The sequence below is a fragment of the Hydra vulgaris genome, chromosome 11 (genome assembly GCF_038396675.1).
Source record: "Hydra vulgaris chromosome 11, alternate assembly HydraT2T_AEP".
NCBI lineage: Eukaryota > Metazoa > Cnidaria > Hydrozoa > Anthoathecata > Hydridae > Hydra > Hydra vulgaris.
The window spans coordinates 28626844-28648436 of record NC_088930.1 but is presented as its reverse complement, the minus strand read 5'-3'; the positions used below and the strand labels follow the sequence as shown (position 1 = coordinate 28648436).

Sequence of the window (21593 nt, the reverse complement as noted above, 5' to 3'; positions counted from 1 at the left end):
AAGCTCATAGGTATGAAAGATTAAGCTTCAACTTGCTGAAGGAACGTTCGCAACTGACTATTGACACTGCATTTGTGAGCACGATTTGTAATGCAATGCGTAAGTTTGGAAAAACGTCATCTCCGTATGACAAAATAAATGAAAGTAAATCCAGCGGAGTTGTTGTTATTGGGCCCCCACGAGATTTAAGTAGCATCTGACAGTCTGCGATTTCAGTAAATAATTCTGCTCCACTGACATCGTACTGTAAAAGTTTCCTAGATCCAAACAACGTTGTTGCAAACTTTCTTGATTTTCATCACCATCCCTCTTTAGTAATATTCTCACATCGAGTACTTAATAAGTATTTATCAGGATTAAACGAAATATTTAGTAAGTAATTGGTAAGTTTTCCAAAATGATGCAAATATAAAAGTTCAGATATTATTAATCGCAATCTTTTTTTTATCACACTATAGCTGGTTTCCTTTTACTCATACCTTTCTCCACAACTTTCAAACCACGAGCCATCCGTGCTTTCTTACGTAAATCCATAGATGACATAGATATGTTAACTTGAAAAAGAACTATTTTAGTGAGTTTCAATATATATTATTGTTTTGTAATTAGTTCATATTCAGTGATTTAAATTTACCAATAAATTTTGTAATTAAAATTTACGTACAAATGGACCGGTAAATTTTATTTTAAAACAGGTTAATTTTAAAATCATAAACAAATTCTTTATTTAAATAAAATACCGTGGTGAGTATTCGTTGTCAAAATGTCAAAATTTACTGGTAAATTTACAGGTAAAGTTACTTGTAAATTTACGCAATCGCAACACAAGTTCATATTCACAAAGTCGCATTTTTAATATATCAACGTTTCAAAACATTCTCGCTATTTGTCTCCTTCGTTGTTTACCCATGATGACCGAAGTTAGAGTATTTCAAAATTCCACTAATTTTCAAAAAAAAGTACGTAATATACAAAAATTCATAATTTATTTTTGAAATTAATTTGGTTTTTAATACTGCTAAGATTAAATTTGATCATTTATTTTAATACTTGCTTTTTAATAATCGCTTGTTTTAGATTTTTATAGTATGCCTTTTTTTGAATTGTTTTGCAAGAGAATTATTGCAGCAGGTTGCAAACAAACTTTATTTATTTTTATGCATATTTACGAAGTAATAACAAATATTATTCGAGAAAAAGTTTGTAAAATTTGAGTTTGCATGCTTTTTTTATATTTTTTCTTAAATGACTTCGGTCATTTAAGAAAAATATAAAAAGTTACATGGTGACCGAACTTAGGCGATTTTAAGGTATAATTTTTCTATTAAGTTTTTCGTATTTTTATTCGAGTGATAAATTATTGAAAAGTTATCACTTATCACAAAATGATTACCCTACAATTTAAATCATTTTGTAACGTAACTATTTCGAGAAAATACTTAGAAGCTAAAAACAAACAATTTTTTTTTTATAATAACTTGGTCAAAATTTATATAAAGTTTTTTTTTAATAGATATTTAAAAAGAAATCAGTCTTTGAGTCGTAACGGTAAAGATTTTCTTCCATTATATATTTTTGAATAATATAACTTGACTTGACTTGAAAATTTTTATTCCAATTGTCAATTTTTTGACTTTAAAACATGATTATGAATTATGAATTCGTAAAATAGCAGAGTTAACTTAAAACAAATAATTTAATTATTCAAATCTTGAATATTTGAAGTGGTAATAGATAGTTTTGGAAATAGTTTTTACATCCTAAATTTTCATTTTATAATGATATATATATATAAATATATATAAATATATATATATATATATATATATATATATATATATATATATACATATATACATATATATATAAATTTATATATATATACTTTTTGATGAGTCTACTGATGGTGAAAGAAGAAAAAATTAGATGTGTTTTTACTAATTTATATATATATATATATATATATATATATATATATATATAAATATATATATATATATATATAAATATATATATATATATATAATATATATATATATATATATACATATTATATATATAAATATATATATATATATATATATATATATATATATATATATATATATATACATATATACATATATATATAAATTTATATATATATACTTTTTGATGAGTCTACTGATGGTGAAAGAAGAAAAAATTAGATGTGTTTTTACTAATTTATATATATATATATATATATATATATATATATATATATATATATATATATATATATATATATTATATATATATATATATAAATATATATATATATATATAAATATATATATATATATATATATTTATATATATATATATATATATACATATTATATATATATAAATATATATATATATATATAAATATATATATATATATATTTATATATATGTATATATATATATATATATATATATATATATATATGTATATATATATATATATATATATATATATATATATATATATATATATATATATTATATGGAGGTATTCAGGCCCTTATCGATATAGCTTTTGAATATCGATTTAGCTTTTGACTTATAATTTTGAATAGTATTTTTTTTTTTTTAATGTATCGACTTTTTTTTCTATATTGTAACTTTTTCAAAAGAAAATTTTTTACGTTTAAATTTTATTGCAAATTTATGTTAAACAAATATATTTATGGATTTATTACTAGTTTTCCTTCAAATTTGTTTTTCACTTTTTTTTATAAATTATTTGATTATTTTAAATCAAATTTAATAAGTATTGTTTGCTATATTTAAGAATGGATCATTTCAAATTTAATCAAAAATATTAAGCACTTTTATTTAATTATTAAACAAAACTGTTTAAAATTTTTAATATTTTAGTCTAAACTTTTTTTTTATTTTTTTTTTATTTTTATTTTTCTTTAATTCCCTTGTAATTTTTGTTTTATCTTTCCAAAAAAAAGTCTTATTTTATGTATATTGGTTACAATTATATATGACTTACGTAATTATTTATCTTTTAGGGACTTAGCGATAAGAAAAATTATGTGTTCTTATTGCCACGGGCATCTGTATTTATATTGAAATATTAATTGTATTTATATTATTATACAGCAAAACATGAAAGCTAAATAAAAAAATTAAAAGGAAAGCAATACCAGACTTTCATATGCTTACGATTGACTTTGCTGCAGCCAAAAAAGCATCATAAAAATACTTTTAAAAGAGGTTACTATAGATGCATCAATTATATCCTGCTCTAATTTATTCCAATGATTTCCAACACGGTTTTTAAAAAAGGGTTACATTCTGGATAACCTTTGATTAGTTGGGGTTTTAAACTGGTCATGAGTTTGCTAAGAAAGCGTAAACGCACCATCGTTTTATAACTTGGTTTTAAACAACCTTCTACCTGATAGTCTTCATTGAGTCTTCATTTAGTTTTCATCTTCTTTTTTTTAACAAGATCTTTGTCTATAATTTATTTTTTATATATTTGTATTTGGTCTTAAATATTGTAATAAAGAACAAACAAGCAAAAAAAAAAAGAAATGCTATGCAAGAACTGATCCTTGAGGGACACCACTTATCACCCTTTTCCACTCGGACGTTTATGCTCCAATTATTACTCATTGTTGTATATAAGCTAGCCAACCAGTGATCCAGTTTAATTGCTGGCCTTAAATGCCATAGGCATAAATCTTATGATGAACTTGTTGTGTGACACTGAGTTGAGTGCTTTGGCAAAGTTATTAAAATTTATTTCAACAAGGTGTCTATGGTATACTGCTTCCATTAAATGTTATGGGATTGAGGTCTGTAAGGCAGCTTTTTTGATATACAAATCCTTATTGAGACTTTGAAGGCGTTATTTTTTGGCCCAAAATTTTTAAACACAAATTGTTCGCGCGACTAATAAAACTAAATGTTGTTTAGACTGGAATATTTTTACGTTTGGTTAAGTCTACACTAAAATATGCAGTTAAGTAACCAAGGTTCATGGCTTAATTGGTCAAAAGTTGAATGTTGTCATGAGTTAATATGTTGAAATATTAATTATATTTTTTGTTCATGGAAGAATATATGTATTTTTACACATACTTCGTATTATTTAAATCATGATAAATAAGTCGACAAAAAGATGCTCAATAAACCACTGTGTTATCTCTTCTATACACATAGTTTTACATTTAAAATTGATACTTGCATTATTATCTTTCTTTTTAGCTTGAGATTTTGAAAGATAATATATATATATTTCAAATATCGTATTTTTTCTTGTAAAAATTGACATTTTTGATTTTCAAAAAGACTTTAAACCTAGAATATTGAATTACCTTTAAAATATCTAACTAAATATGGACCTAACACACTAAGGCCCATTTCTAGAATTTTTTTACAAATGCAATAAAAGATAAGTATTTTTTAAGTAAGTTTATAAGTTTATTTCTAATAGTTCAATGTGACTTTTAGACTAATTTTTAGAAAATTGGCAGACATTTTTTTTTAACTTTTATTTATTTGTCACTTGACATTTTAAAATTTTTTAAAAAGATTTTATAGTTGATAAAATATGTAAAAATAACATTTATTAGTTGATATAAATAGTATATATATATATATATATATATATATATATATATGTATGTATATATATATATATATATATATATATATATATATATATATATATATATATATATATATATATATATAATAGTAAGAAAAAATATTTACACATATCTTAACTTACAACGTGTAACTGGCTACACACCAGTGCTGTTCATGTTTAATTGAGAAATTGAGAAATACAATTAGATCATTTTATAAAGTAAGTTTTTGTTTATTCTTTATCGTGTTATTAGGATATTTAAACACACTAAATATTACTTTTCATTTTATTTGGCTGAGATAAACAGGCCATGTAGGAAAAAAAGCTGCTTAAAAATTTTTGAAGTTCGAAGGTTAATCTTTTTATTATTAGATCTTCATCATATGTATATATGTGTGTATATATACATATATATATATATATATATATATATATATATATATATATATATATATATATATATATATATATATATATATATATATATATATATATATATATAGATATATATATAGATATATATATAAATATATATATATATATATATATATATAAATATATATATATATATACACACACATATATATATATATACATGTATATATATATATATATATATATATATATATATATACACATATATATATATACATATACACACACACACACACACACACACACACACACACACACACACACACACACACACACACACACACACACACACACACACACACACACACATATATATATATATATATATATATATATATATATATATATATATATATATATATATATATATATATATATATATATATGAATAGATAACTTTAAATGCATGAATACAAAATACAACATAGAAAAAAACCCAAAACAAAAATATAAAAGTGAAAATTTTAGTTAATTTATATATATATATATATATATATATATATATATATATATATATATATATATATATATATATATATATATATATATATATATATATATATATATATATATATATATATGTATATATGAATAGATAACTTTAAATGCATGAATACAAAATACAACATTGAAAAAAACCCAAAACAAAAATATAAAAGTGAAAATTTTAGTTAATTTATATGTTAACTAATATTTTTACTTTTTTTTTGAATAAATTAAGTTGATAAACTTTTGAATAAATCAAAGTTGATAAAAATCTAATACTCGGTATCAGATATACCTTGTTTCAGGTTATAACAATCTGATACAAAGTATCAGATTGTTATAAATCTTGATGTTTGGGTTAAAGTTATCTTAGTAAAGCTATGACCCAAGTAAGTATTGTGAAGTTCAAAATAGGTATCACAGATGTATTGACTTGCAAGGCTGCTCAGTTTTATGGCTTTGTATTAACAAATTTGTGCTGGCAAATATCAACAAGAAACAAGAATGTACAAGCAACAAATTTTTTGGTTTCATTTTATTTCTGAAAATCCTTTTGCATTTTGATTTTAACTCGATTTCAGAAATTATAGTTATTTAAATTGATTAATATACTTTTTTAGAATTAGATTTTATTAATTTTTTTTTCAAGATATTTTCATATAACCTTCATAAAAAATACAGCATATTTGAAATATGAAAATAATTTATTTCTGTTAGTTTTGATAAATATTACCTGTTATAAAATATCAATAAGATGACACCTATTCTATTATGTTATGCTTTTTTTTTTGAATAAATTAACCATGTAGATGTATATAGTATTTCTTTTTGATTTAAGGTTAAGTTATGATATTGGTTTAAGATTAAATTATTCTATTGGTTTAAGATTAAGTTAAGGTTAACTATTTAATCCATAACATATCTAAAGCTAGGCTGTTTAACAAGCTATGCAAATACAGTGTGTATAGATTTATGAAACAGAATTTACAAATTGAATGAAAATAGAACATGTATGATAAATTGATAGGACATTAGTAATTTAATAATATTGTTTTAAGGTATTGACTGGTTGTATTTGACAACTTACCTTTCTGCAGCGAAATTAAAAGAACCTTCAATTACAAGCCAATTTGAAATATTTTTCATAGCAGCATTTTCTGAGAAGAATTTTCCTTTTATTTTATTTACGAATTGGATGCTTATATTCATAATTTCTTTAAATTATTTTTGGAGATGTTTAATGATGGGGTTTTACAAAATTTTAAGTTTAAAAAATTATTTTATATATAGTTTTTTAGTTTTAATTTTTATTCAGGAGTATAATTATAATTGGAGTGTCCAATTTTTGTAATATTTTTTCTGAAAATATCAATTAGATATTATGTTGTTAATGTGACCAAGGGTGGATCTAGGATTTTCCTTGACTGTAGCAAAAATGCCATAAATATTTTTTTGTCAAAAAAAAAAAAAAAGGTCCTCGCTTTTCATATTTGCTGAAAGTACTAAAGGTCCCAGTTTACCCACTGTACTATATGATCTACATATGCTGATTTGCTGGTCTAAAAGAGCTAAATTTGCAGACATAATGAAATATCACACACCATTCGCGCCAGCCTTGGATGTACAGTGGCTTGTAGTGTATATACACGAGATTCTGTACCACTGCTTTCTTCTTCCGTCTGATTCCAAAACAGCACACTTAATGCATATTACAATTAAAAACGATACAATAAACAAATCTCAGCAAAATAATAAAAACAAAAGTATCAATAAATAAGTGTCAACCTAACAAGACAAACTTAATATGGTCATTCTTTGTTTAAAACAACGTAGTTCTTTGTTTGATTTTGGTGTAGAAAGTTTTCAGTGGTTTTTTATAAAATAATATAGGAAAGTATAATGAGATGATAACACTCAATTTCAATAAAGTAAAGCATAAAAGTTTTGAATATGGAAGTCAAACAAACTTTATCTTTAATCAAGTTGAATGAACAGTATTGTCAAAAGAACTTTTTAATCCACCTATTTCAAATGATTTTGGATATTGATCAAATTTTAAGAATAAAACATTATACTGGTCAAAATTTCATATTCGCTAAGCAAGTCATAATTTCAAAATACATGTTAAATGTAAACAAGAGACTTCTTTGGTTTCAAAGAACACTTAAGAAATGTATAAAGATACTTTTCTTAAAGGTCTAAATTCTGTTTCAAGTAGTTCTGTTACAAATTTTCCTAACATATTTGTAACAAAAGTGTTTCTCTTAATAGCGTTTTAGTCAGCTAGACTATTTCTTCGTGTGTATAATTTGTGAAATGCCTTGTGACATGTGTTGATATTTTATGCTTATTTTCTGATATTATTTTACTTTATGTCATTATGACATATTTTTATGTCATTATGACATTATGTCTTAATTGGTTACACTCTAACAAGTATCAAGATAGACGTAAGGTAACGTAAAATAAATTAAATTTGTGACGCGTTAAATTCGCGAATGAATTTTTAATTAATACGTAAGATCGCTGCATGGTTACATTAAAACAAATATATATAAGGAATTAGATTGCTTGTGGGTTAGTTTTTTTTTAAATACTTTTTTTAATACAATGGTCTGGACAAATGCATTAAGGGCATTAACAATATTGTTAATTCAACAAATTTGTTAAATACTGTAATTCATTTATGAGTTATGGTATTCAACGATACATTTGTTAAGACAATAGTAACTAAAAAAAGTTTTAGAAAAATATTTTTATGTTAAAAAATTCAAATCGCAAAGTTGCAACTTCGCGAATCGAAACGTTGTTTTCGTGACAATTTTGTTAAAAAAAAAATTAGAACTAATTTTTTGTATATTGTTAAAAGTTTAAAAAAATACCAGTATGGTTTTTTTTAACTTATAAATATTAATTAAAAAAAAACCATGACACTTATATAATAAGTGTAAACTAAGACGCAACATAACGTCAAAAAAATTTATAGGTATTTTAAATGCGTCTCACATTTAGATTATATAAAGTTACATCACGTTTTATTTGATCAAAAGCTTTTAAATTTATAAGTTTAGAAAATAATCTTTGTTAAATAAAACCCACAAGCAATCCAATGTAATTATTATATATAGGTATTGTGGTTTATTCTACTCAGGCTAGTTGCCATACAGAGACCATCATACCAAGGCACGCAAAGACATGTTCAGCCCCCCAAGAAGGAGCGTCATTACCGCTTCACGGCCGAGAGTAAAGTGAGTTTTGGAAGAACGAAGTTATCTTAGAGCAAAAGATGGAAGTAATCGTGTTAAAAAGATAGCATAGAGAAAGCAAAAACATTAATATGTGTGGGGGTGTGCGTGGTTAATTATTATATATATAATTAATTCTTTTTTGCATAAAAAAAATCTCAAATAATTTCTGTTTCTTATAAAATAACAAAATCAGATTGCTAGTGGGTTTGATTTAAAATAAAACTTATTTAAAGTCTTATAAACGGCGTAAATCGTTAATAAATCCGAAGACGGCATATTAAAACAATTTTAATACTCAAGTTTTTTTTGCAACTTTTTTGATTAAAACTTAGATTTCAATGCGGTAGAAAAGTATTATTTTGAGGTACATGAAACAATACACAGTTGATGTATGAACACTTTATTGCGTCTGTACATTATATTTATATCTGTAAATGGCGTAAACACGATTTGGGGGAGGGGGGAATCAGGGGTCAATTATAAAAAAAAGAAGAAACTAAACTAAAAAAAAGGTAGGTACGTTAAAAGCGCAGGTTCTTTTATTGAGGTGGAGGGTACTAAAAAGGGGAAGGGGAAGAAGGATTGAAATAAAAGCGTACGTACTTAATGAACGACTCCTAATTAGAAATACATTTATACATAAACAATTACCAATGATAGTTAAAATTATGCTTGCATTTTTCGGCTTTTAAACTAGACATAAGGGGTGTTCAAAAATTTTTTATTACAAAACGAAAATCACAAGAAACCCAATATGGAGCAAATATGAAAAAAATACGATTACAAAAAAAAAAGTTCCTTGTGCTCAAGCAGCAAAAAACCCCGGAAAATGCGCTAAATATTTTCTGAAAACAAAATTTTTTATGTGATAATGACCCAAATTTTTTTTAGATTGTTATGTGTTCCGGTTTTTTCATAAATGTTGTTTAAGTTAAAAAAAAAGATTTAGGAAAAAAATAATTATGGGCAAATACGCAATAAAGTTTTATTTTTTTGACTAAATTTTGCGAAACTTTATTTTATTTTAAACAACAAATACGAAAAAACCAGAATACACAATAATCTAAAAAAGAAATTGGACCATTATAATCACATTAGCATTATTTTTGTTTTTTACAAAATATTGAGATTTACCTTGCGCTCAAAGTCAAATAATTTGGGGACAATTTGGGGCATTATTCGAGGTGTTTTGCCGCTAAATTTATTTATTTTTTAAAAAAAAGTTTTACTGTTGTGCTAATGTGATTTCAATAATTATGTAATTGGATAAATGTTTTTTTTTTGTTTGTTTTTTTATCGATTCTATTCCTTTAAAGATGTAGATTTTATTTTTATGTTTTAAAGATTCTCTGCAGCTAAGATTGCAAAAACGCATTAATCTCCATAAGGTGGCAGAGGCGCTCGGGGATCAATTAAAACGAATGCCAATGCATGCAAAACGCGCTGTAATCAATGCATGCAAAACGCGCAATAATAGGCATACCTAGTCGGGCACCAAAAAAAGGCTAGTATTGCACCTGAATCTATTGGTAATGATAATTCTGACAGTAACGCCTTTGATGATATTTGCAACGATGATAGTTCGATTACCAAAGAAAGTAGTTAAAGGCAAAATGTACACAGATTATATTATTACTATGTTAATTATTTTTTTCGTTATAATAAACTTCTGAATTAAATGCTTTTTTCTAATCGTCATCAATAATTTTTATATGAAATTTGAAATATATATGAAGAGGAGGGAGGAGGGTAATCAGGTGCGATCGATCCCCCTTTATTTGCATATTCTCTTTATTTCAAACAACTTTTAAATGCAAAATTAAGAAAAATTTATATTTACTATTATAATCTGCCTTTTTTCTGAAAATTTTCACGTTATATGGAGCAAATATGAAAAAAATACGATTACAAAAAAAAAAATTCTAAAAATATTGACATTTACCTTGTGCTCAAGCAGCAAAAAACCCCAGAAAATGCGCTAAATATTTTCTGAAAACAAAATTTTTTATGTGATAATGACCCAAATTTTTTTTAGATTGTTATGTATTCCGGTTTTTTCATAAATGTTGTTTAAGTTAAAAAAAAAGATTTAGGAAAAAAAAAACTATGGGCAAATACGCAATAAAGTTTTATTTTTTTGACTAAATTTTGCGAAACTTTATTTTATTTTAAACAACAAATACGAAGAAACCAGAAAACACAATAATCTATAAAAGAAATTGGACCATTATAATCACATTAGCATTTTTTTTTTACAAATATTGAGATTTACCTTGCGCTCAAAGTCAAATAATTTGGGGCATTTTTCGAGGTGTTTTGCCGCTAAATTTATTTATTTTGTCAAAAAAAGTTTTACTGTTGTGCTAATGTGATTTCAATAATTATATAATTGGATAAATGTTTTTTTTTTTTTTTTACCGATTCTAATCCTTTAAAGATGTAGATTTTATTTTTATATTTTAAAGATTCTCTGCCGCTAAGATCGGAAAAACGCATTAACGCTCATAAGGTGGCAGAGGCGCTCGGGGATCAATTAAAACGAATGCCAATGCATGCAAAACGCGCAGTAATCAAGGCAGAAGCCAGACTAATAGGCATACCTAGTCGGGCACCAAAGAAGGCTAGTATTGCACCTGAATCTATTGGTAATGATAATTCTGACAGTAACGCCTTTGATGATATTTGCAACGATGATAGTTCGTTTACCAAAGACAGTAGTTAGAGGCAAAATGTACACAGATTATATTATTACTATGTTATTAATTTTTTTCGTTATAATAAACTTCTGAATTAAATGCTTTTTTCTGATCGCCATCAATAAATTTTATATGAAATTTGAAATATATATGAAGAGGAGGGAGGAGGGTAATCAGGTGCGATCAATCCCCCTTTATTTGCATATTCTCTTTATTTCAAACAACTTTTAAATGTAAAATTAAGAAAAATTTATATTTACTATTATAATCTGCCTTTTTTTAAAAATTTTCACGTTACGGGTCCGTATATATATATATATATATATATATATATATATATATATATATATATATATATATATATATATATATATATATATATATATATATATATATATATATATATATATATATATATATATATATATATATGTATATATATACACAACACATAAACGACTTATTATTAATGTTAATTACAATATTGTAAATCTAATTACGTTAAAACTTTTAATATAAATAAAATGTTTTTAAATTTTTTTTATTTAATCAGCGTAACACTTCTTTTTTTTTTATTACCCCACAAGCAAAAACGTGTATATAATGTCGATTTTGACAATTTTTAATTCAGATTCTGATACTTAAATTTTACTATGGTAAGGTTTATGTTACTATCAATTTATACGAGGATATATATTTAGTTACTTAGTTTATGTTATATGTTTTAAAGTGATATACATTGTGTGATTGGTATTAGTCTACGCCTTACTCTCTAGACGATGGTACGTTCTTAATAGCCTATATTATATAGGCTATAAGAGTAAATTTCAGCAATAATGCAGGCCGATAATTAGTGTTTTATTCGCATACAAGATAACAATTACATATCGCTTATATGAAAGTCGCCGCTGGTGATCATGATCCCGTTTTATTAGGTCAAAATGTTACGTATTAATACGCTATTCGTTACATCTCGGATACGTAAAAATTATATTTTTGCACGTAACGTTACGTTACAATGTTACGTATCATTATGTAAAATCTTACGTCTCGGTTACGTAAAAATAACGGACATTTTGCACGTATTGTTACGTTACAATTTTACGTATCGTTACGTAAAATCTTTCGTCTCGGTTACGTAAAAATAACGGACATTTTGCACGTAACGTAACGAATCTTGTTTACGTTACAATACGTAATGTAACCTGAAAATGTTATAGGGGAAGGTACTTATTACCCTTAAAAGTATAACTTATCGGAAGTAGCATAACGTAAAGCATTTAAGAATTAAAACGTTTTAATTGTTAAATGTATCTAATTGCCGTATTTTAATTACATTAACAAAATTAGAATACGTCACAAATAAAATTTTTTTCGAAGTGTCTTCCTAGAGCGCAATGCGCTCGACACAGCAATTAGCTACTCAGAGCGCAATATTTTACACGCAGGCGCAATTAATTTATTATACCATCTGCGTAATTTATTTCACGATAAAGCTGGTCGGATATGCAGTTAAATCAAAGTCGATAATTATTTGCTTATGAAACATTTAGTGCAATTTATAAAGTAAATATTTTAGATTAGAACATTCTATTGCCATCAAAATACAACAGCAACATTTATTTGGAGAGTCAATAATTTCATCAGTTCAATGCAGTGTTTATTTGATTGAATTGTTTTAGATAAGTTCTAAGCAATCCATTATGGCTTGCCAGCATCTATCTAAAATAATCATGAATTCATTACTTTTTTCAGCAATTTATTGAAAAAAACATTCTACTTCATGTGCATAAGTAAACTAAGGTAACTTTTTTAGTTTATAGTTGTCTCTAAATTACATGTAGACATAAATATCTACATGTAGACATCATAGATATCTACATGTAGACATCATAGATATCTACATGTAGACATCATAGATATCTACATGTAAATATCATAGATATCTACATGTAGACATCATAGATATCTACATGTAGACATCATAGATATCTACATGTAGACATCATAGATATCTACATGTAGACATAAATATCTACATGTAGACATCATATACATGTAGATATCATAGATATTTACATGTAGACATAGATATCTACACGTAATTTTATATATAGACATCGTGGATGTCTACATGTAATTTTATATGTGTTCTGGTTTTTATTAAGGTAAAGTAGTTAATCTAGGGTATTTACTATTTATTACTATAAAATATCTGTATTTAATATATAGGAGAGAAACTTGTGTATTAAAAATATATTGTTGTATATTTAATTTTTGTTTTGAAATAAACATAAATTCACTATTTTTTTAAATAATAATAACAATATGATTTTCCCAAGAAAACACAAGATAATGAGCCATGTAGTGACTGACATAGCAAATTTGATTGTCAATGACACAATTTCAGAAAATATTACATTTAATACAGTTATTAGTAATAATAATAGCAATAATACATATTTAATATATATTTTTTAAGTTTCTTATAATAATGTAAATAAAAAGTATATTATTAACTTTAATAAAAATTTTATTGGTATAAATTGCAACAATACTAATAATTGAATATTTTGATGTAGATTGCTAATATAACAACATCAATAAATTTTGTTCTTGTAACTTTGACATCATAAACTCTGTCCTTTTTCCATTTAAACATATCCTCTTTATGAAGGCACTTGATCTGAACATATCATTATTTAGTTTTGAATATAGCATTATTGAAATTACAGTATCAAGGTTAAAAAAAAAAATCTCCTTCCACACATCAAATAGTTATTCAAAATTATAATTTTGAGCACACACCAACTGAATCTTCTGGTGGTGGATCCTTTTTACTTGGTGATTTTACCATGGATCTGATACAGTCTAACTCTGACTTTGCGAGTTAGACAAATTATTTGCAGTATAAATTATGACCACACAGTCATAATTTATACCGCAGGAACTTTAAAAATTATAGTAAAGAATCATTAAAATCTTAATTATTAAAATTTGATTGAAATGACATTACTGATAAAAACAATATTAACTCCAGCTTTTGAATTGTTACAACCTTTTTCACAGAAACTTGATATATTCATTTACATTAAACTATAAATATCGATAATAGAAAAACAATATCACACAAAACTTTGTATTTTAACTCCATACTCTAGAAACTTGGGCACATCTGTAAAAACTAACAAAATCTAAGTAGGAAAATTCCTAAAAAAAAAAAACTTAATAGATATGTATGTAGTAGTAGTAGTAGTAGTAGTAGTAGTAGTAGTAGTAGTAGTAGTAGTAGTAGTAGTAGTAGTAGTATTTAAAACTGTAGCTGTGTTAACAGCGAGTGAGTTAAAAACTCACTTTGACAGCTTTTGGCAATCTAAAAATATACAAAAATTTACTAAAGATAATAATGAACAAATTAAAAAAAATATATATATATAGTTAGTTCTAAGTTATTTTTTTAATGCCAAAAATTTGTCCAAACTGTTTTTGAAAATGTTTACATTTCCCGACATGACCACTTCCAATGGCAATTTGTTCCACAAATTCACAGTTCTATTTATGATAAATTCATATCTTGGCACAAACTTGGTTTGCTCTCTGCTGTATTTTCTGCTGTGACCTCTGCATGATTTTGAAAATACTGGTTTGTTTAAAAGGTCTACTGCTTCAATCTCATTAAAAATCTTAAATATTTGAATAAGATCTCCTCTCTTCCTTCTTTCTGACAATGTTGTTAAACCAAGTATCTGTAAACGGTCTTCATACAGCAAGCTTCTTAAGTTCTTTATCATCCTTGTCACTCTGTGTTGCACCCTTTCTAATATTTCAATGTCACCTTTGCAGTTTGGTGACCAAACTGGCGCTGCAAATTCAATCAGAGGTCTAACAAAAGTAGTATATAGTTGCTTGAGAAATGCTGATCCAAATGGACAAAAGTGTTTTTTATCATTCCCATTATTGCATTAGCTTTTGATGAACACGCTACTATGTGTTTCTTCCATTTCAGTGATGTATCAAAATTTACACCAAGATCACGTTCATGCGTAGAATTATTAATTTTTGACCCATTTACTGTGTAATTAAAATTTATGTTGTTTTTTCCATATTGCATAACTACACATTTACTTTCATTCAGTTTGATTAACCATTTTTCTGACCAATCTTCTATAATATTTAAATCTCTTTGAACTAATTTGGCGTCCTCAATTGAATATACAGCTGATAAGATTTTAGTGTCGTCTGCATATATTTTCACCATATTTTTGATTTTTTCTGGCAAGTCATTTATGTATGCTATGAAAAATTTTAAATAAAATTTTAATAAAAGTCGCTTGTGTTTAACAATTAACTCTTTTTTTACCAACTAAATTTGTATTATTAACTAAATTTGTATATTACAGTATTTTTTAATTGTACATGCTTGACTTTAAAATGCATAATATTTATTATATTTAGATCAAAGATAATGTTATATTTGGATCAAATTGACAGCCTCAAAATAAAATTGACACACACATATATTTCTATATTTTACTAACAAAAATAAGGGAATATACATAAAATAAAAAATTTTTAAGTAAATTAATGAAAGATATTTGCTTACATTTATGTAGATTGCAAAATCTGTTTGAAATGCCAAAGTCCTGTTCATAAATATTTTAAATCAATGCTGGCATACCATAATGGTTTGTCAGTACTAATCTTAAATATTATAATCAAATTATATCGTAACCAAATGTTGTTATCAATATCTAAAATAAAATAAGTGAAATTTTTTAATTTAATGTTTACAGCTCCACAATTGTGTAGCTTAGATGGTACTACATTGAATAATTTCTTAAATAATGGAAAATTTAAGCTAAACATTTACAATCGAAAGTTTTTGGAGTTCAAACTATCCTTGATTATATAAAGAGTTTATTTTCAAAATGTGATATGAACAACTTTGTTTTAATGTACCACTTTAAATATTGTTTACTTTAAAAAATAATTTTTATGTAATTTATTTGTTTTTAAGCAAATTTATAATAATTGATTTTTTTTTTTAAGTTGTTTGTATTTAAAGTTACTTGTTATTATTAGTTGTTACTTTTTACTCATACCAAATCTTCAAAATAAACTCTTCACTTGAAAATGAGAATTTTATATGAGGGTTTTCCTTCTAAACTATAATGAAACTTTATTTTCCTTCAAAACTATAATAAAACTTTATTGAAATTATTATATAAAAAACACAAAGAAAAAGTATTTTTATTATTAACTATTCTCTATTTAACTAATGCAAAATAAACATAGATGTAAATCATGTAGAGGCTTATCTCCTAAGCACACATCATGAAAATATCTGACACATTTGGTGCATTTCATCCATTTTGTTTTTAATCCCTTCCGTAAATTCTTATCTGGATGACACTTTTTGCAAAAGCAGCATTTCCTTTTTACTGTTTTTTTAATTAACCCTAACGCTGTTTGGCCAGAACCCCTAGGCCTGCCTCTCTTAGCAACTTTAAGTGGTGGTTTAATAAGTTTTAACCTTTGGACATCTAAAGACTCATTTATCTGTTCTTGTTGATATATACTTTCAGTCGTAAAATCAATATGATTATCCTCTAATCCAGTGACTTCATCTTTTACATGGTCATCAATGAATGGATCTTCATTATTTTTGACAAAGAATTCAATATCTTGATATTCATTCATAATTTTATTTTTATTAGAAGATTCCATAGGATCATTGTTTACTGAACTACTGGAACTTCCAGGAGCCACTACAAAACTTTCGGATGAGATAGAAGTTGTCTTATTATCTGATACTTGTTGATCTTCAATGAAAATTTCAAATCTTTTGCCATAACTAATCATCTCTTCAAATTTATCTAACTGCTTTAGATAATACTGAAACGTTTCTGTACCAAATTCCACCATTTTGTTTACTAGCTTATCAGAGCAAACCTTGATAAGTTTATATTTCTGAATTTTGTCTAGTGCTGGAGTTCTCGAATTAGAATTCTCTACTTTAGTATTTTCATATGGAATAGGTGAGCCTTCAAAATTATTATTCGCAACATGCCATCTTGGAATAAACCAATCTAAACTCAACTTTTCATTACCCAAATATTGGGAAACAGCAATAAGATGACGACAGGGCAAACACATATTCATAAAAAATTTACAATTACACGACTTTTCACTCACTATATAAGTGTTTTCACCAATAATCACGTTGTGAGTATTGTTAGATTGCAAAATTAAATCATATTGTGTACTTTTTACAAGCTCAAGCGATACATGTTTTATAGCATATGGTGTAATTATGTTGTGAAGGTAGGACAACTCAGAAAAGTATTTTTTGGTTAAACTTTTAAATTGCTTAAATTTCCACTCCTCTAAAAACATGTCATTTAAAAAAAATATTTTATCAAGACACTGATGTAAATCTATTGGGTGAGTTATTACACTTTTCAATTTCTGATGATAAGATTCTATTCTATTATTAGTGGTGTCGCCAAAGTTTAAATGTGTTGCTCGTTTATAAAAAACCCAACGATCACGCATATGATCCCAATTATTTAAAAAGTATTCTGCAAAGCACTCATCAAGAGACAAAAGCAACTGTTTCTGTTTTTCAAATATTGACTGATCTCTTGAATGACAAAGTGTATCCAGGTATACAGAAATTTTTCTTTTAACATCAGTGGTACATGATAAGTCTGCAATCTTTTTCTTGAAAGCTTTTTTAACATGAAACAAACAAATTTCACAAAAACTATTAGGAAAATTTTGCTCCAGTGTTGTTAATTCACTCATATCTTTGTCTATCATAAATGTTTTAATGGAATTCCAAGAAGTATTATAAGCTTTAAAGGTTTTAAAAATTTGACCAAGCATCACTTCTGACTCATTGGCAATTAAAGCAAAAGCAATTATATGGGAAAATCCATTCCCATCCACGCATAAAAATGATACCAGTGGCATATCACTGTTGTTGAGACAGTAGGTGGCGTCAATACAAATGTGCTCAGGAAACTTACTAAATGTGGATCTCATTACACTAGTTTGAACAAATAAAAACTGAAGAGTATTATCATCTGACATACCATATTGTGATACCAGTCCAGGATCACTCTCTCTTCTTTTATCTACTACTTTCACTAGCAGTTCTGCAGCATTTAAAACATTTTTTGAAGATGGGCATATTTTTTCCTACAATGAAAGACATTTACTTTATTGGAAAAGAATTTTATATAAATTTTATATATATATATATATATATATATATATATATATATATATATATATATATATATATATATATATATATATATATATATATATATATATATATATATATGTATACATATATGTAATTATAAAAATAACAAATTATGTAATAAAATAATTATCCTTTTACTTCTTGACGAATTTTATCCTTGATGTTCCAAATGTCCTTATTTATAATGGATTTCCCTGTACTTTTTCTCATTTCATCAGCAATTACTTTAGTAGTAACACCAAGACGACTCAGTTCTTTAACTTTAGCCTTCTCTTCATTTGATAGCTTTCTATTTTGGACATAGTGCTTGTAAAGATCTTGATCTGAAAAGTAAAATAGTTTATTTAATCAGGTTGTATGATGCTAAAAATTACTTTTTTCATAATTAATTTAAATATGTAACTTTAGGGTTTTAAAAAAAAGCTATTCACTCTGTACTTTTTTGTTTTTCATTGCACAACATTATTGTAGCATTTTATTTATTCATCTTATTTAAACAATTTAAATTTTAAAAAACGTTAAATTAAAGTTTTTTGTATATTAAACTATACACAGTGAAAAGCAGAACTTTAAAGACAGATTTACAAAATTAAATATACAAAAAATGATAAAATATCATTCATGTATAATAAAACAAATTTTAAAGATAAATATTTTCACCAATAACATGATTGTGTGTTTCTATCATTTGTTTAACAATTATCTTTGTTCTATCTTTTGTTAAAGCAGCATAAATTTTGGCTGGACAGTTATTTTTGGCTGATCTAAAATGACAACAAAAAAAAAGTTTATTCAAAAATGCTGAAATGCTCTTGAATCTTCTAGTTTTATACGTTTTTGATCTATAAGAACAGTTAAATATTTATGAAAGTAACTAATATAAACAATTTTTTTGCATTTTAAAAACAAATATTAATGTATATTTATAAGTGTGCACAAACTCTTAAATGTTTCATATATATATATATATATATATTTATATATATATATATATATATATATATATATATATATATATATATATATATATATATATATATATATATATATATATATATATATATATATATATGAAACATTTAAGAGTTTGTGCACACTTATAAATATACATTAGTATTTGTTTTTAAAATGCAAAAAAATTGTTTATATTAGTTACTTTCATACACACAAAAGTACATAAAGAATATATTGAGGCTTTACAGGGTGGCCACTTTGATCACTTTAAATTTGAAAATGAAATTCCATGATTTTTCCATGACTTTTTTATTACTTTTCCATGACTCTTCATGGACTTTTTTAAAAAAAAACTAGAGTATAATATTCAGGACTTGCCATGCACTTAGCATTTGCCACTTGGTCGATTTCGCTATCCATAAACATAACTTTAAATAACTCACTTAAACCAGTACATGATCTAAGTGAATAGTTTGAGTTTCTTCTGCCTTTCTCAGATGTTTCTTGCCCAACTCATGACTTATTACTGCTCCAATTCCCATGTTGCTTAAACTGAAACTATACTAGACTATGCGTTGATCCTATGAAACAAGTTGTACTGGATTACATGTTACCAGTAGCAGGACACCTGACAATAAATGATTCATTGATACAAAATCAAACAAAATTTAAAAGTGTGTTTTTATTTATTAAAATGATATTTTGATAAATACTAAAATTTAAACTAATTTTCTTCTAAAAAGGGTGACCTGACTGATTGTAATACAATAATAATCTATAACTTAAATTGCAAAATTATCTTTTTCAAAATAGACTTAGACTAGACATACTAGTACTTTTCCTTGCAAATATCCTAAAAATATCACAAGTAGAAAAAAATAAAGATAATTTATAAAAAGTTCCATGACTTTCAATGGAAATTTAGGAGTTCCATGACCAAATAAAATTCAATGATATTTCCAAGATTTCTATGACCAGTTGTTTTTACAAGAACATTGTAAAGTTCATTGATGAAATATATTTACAATATACGTATGTTATAGTTAAGACTGCAAGCATGTAAATGAAATGTACCCTGAATTTCTTTTCCCTATTCCTTTGCTTGAATTGAATCCTCCATGTGTGCAAATTAAATTATAGTACACGTATTTAAACATTTCAGGATAAGGTTTTTGGTCGAGTTTAATCTTAGCATTAGCTGTTACCGATAGCTTGCAACCATGTTTAACCATGGGTTGGAATGTTTCATTACAGTGTATTTCAACTGCTCGAAAAAATTCATCCCAGGATAAGAAAGTATCATTAACCTTTAGCGACATTATTTTGAACGAAAAGAATACGAAAAAATTATCGCAAAATAAAAGCAAATCACGTCAAAATTGAACAAAACATCAACAAGATTTAGCGCATGCGTAAAAAGTATTGCGCTCCGAGCAGCATATGGCTGCATAGAGCGCATTGCGCTTTAAGTAGCAACGGCCAAATTTTTTTACGTTACATAACGTCATTTTTTTTTTAAAGTGTAACAAACTATGACGTAACATAACGTTGCAAAAATCTATTTTTGAGACATATTTTAGTTATGTCTCAAATCTAGATTTAGTTACGTTATGTTAAGTCTCAATTTATTACATGTTATGAAGTTAAAAAAAAAACATTTGAGACGTAACGTTGCGTATTGAAAATCTAAGATAGTATTTAGGAATACGGTAACGTTAAACAAACATTTACTGCATTATCAAGTTTATTTACTTAATACTTAATTAAAAGTTAGAGAATGTAACCTTGTTACCAATTGTAACCGATTAAGACGTAACGTAACTTTAAAATGTTATAGGGGCTAATACAGTATATAAAATGTCTCTATATAAATGTACAAAATA

At 25.4% G+C, this 21593-nt stretch overlaps 1 protein-coding gene and 1 long non-coding RNA gene across 3 annotated transcripts; one reads left to right on the top strand and one right to left on the bottom strand.

Annotated features, from left to right (window-relative positions):
- The first annotated feature begins 802 nt into the window (after positions 1-802).
- Positions 803-8950, top strand: LOC136087230 (uncharacterized). Of its 2 annotated transcripts, XR_010641649.1 has the most exons (3): positions 821-959; positions 4727-4837; positions 6598-6919. It is a non-coding gene; the product is annotated as an uncharacterized LOC136087230 (long non-coding RNA). The 2 variants fall into 2 exon arrangements; XR_010641648.1 differs by lacking the exons at positions 4727-4837; positions 6598-6919 and adding an exon at positions 8668-8950 and having other exon boundaries at positions 803-959.
- Positions 8951-16728: 7778 nt separating this feature from the next.
- Positions 16729-21105, bottom strand: LOC136087565 (uncharacterized). The gene is made up of 4 exons (XM_065810689.1): positions 20785-21105; positions 19417-19520; positions 18895-19079; positions 16729-18686 (listed from the first exon to the last, which is right to left on the bottom strand). Exons 1-4 carry the CDS (start codon positions 21027-21029, stop codon positions 16755-16757), a joined length of 2466 nt encoding a protein of 821 aa, XP_065666761.1. The 5' UTR covers positions 21030-21105; the 3' UTR covers positions 16729-16754.
- Between the last annotated feature and the right edge of the window lie 488 nt (positions 21106-21593).

Bases quoted from the DNA above. Each gene is read 5' to 3' on its own strand.
- LOC136087565 (XM_065810689.1), bottom strand. From the start codon at position 21,029: ATGTCGCTAAAGGTTAATGATACTTTCTTATCCTGGGATGAATTTTTT. The intron at 19,080-19,416 runs GTGAAAATATTT...TTTACTTTTCAG, and splicing joins AACACACAATCATGTTATTG to ATCAAGATCTTTACAAGCAC. The intron at 18,687-18,894 runs GTAAAAGGATAA...CTTTCATTGTAG, and splicing joins AGGATAAAATTCGTCAAGAA to GAAAAAATATGCCCATCTTC.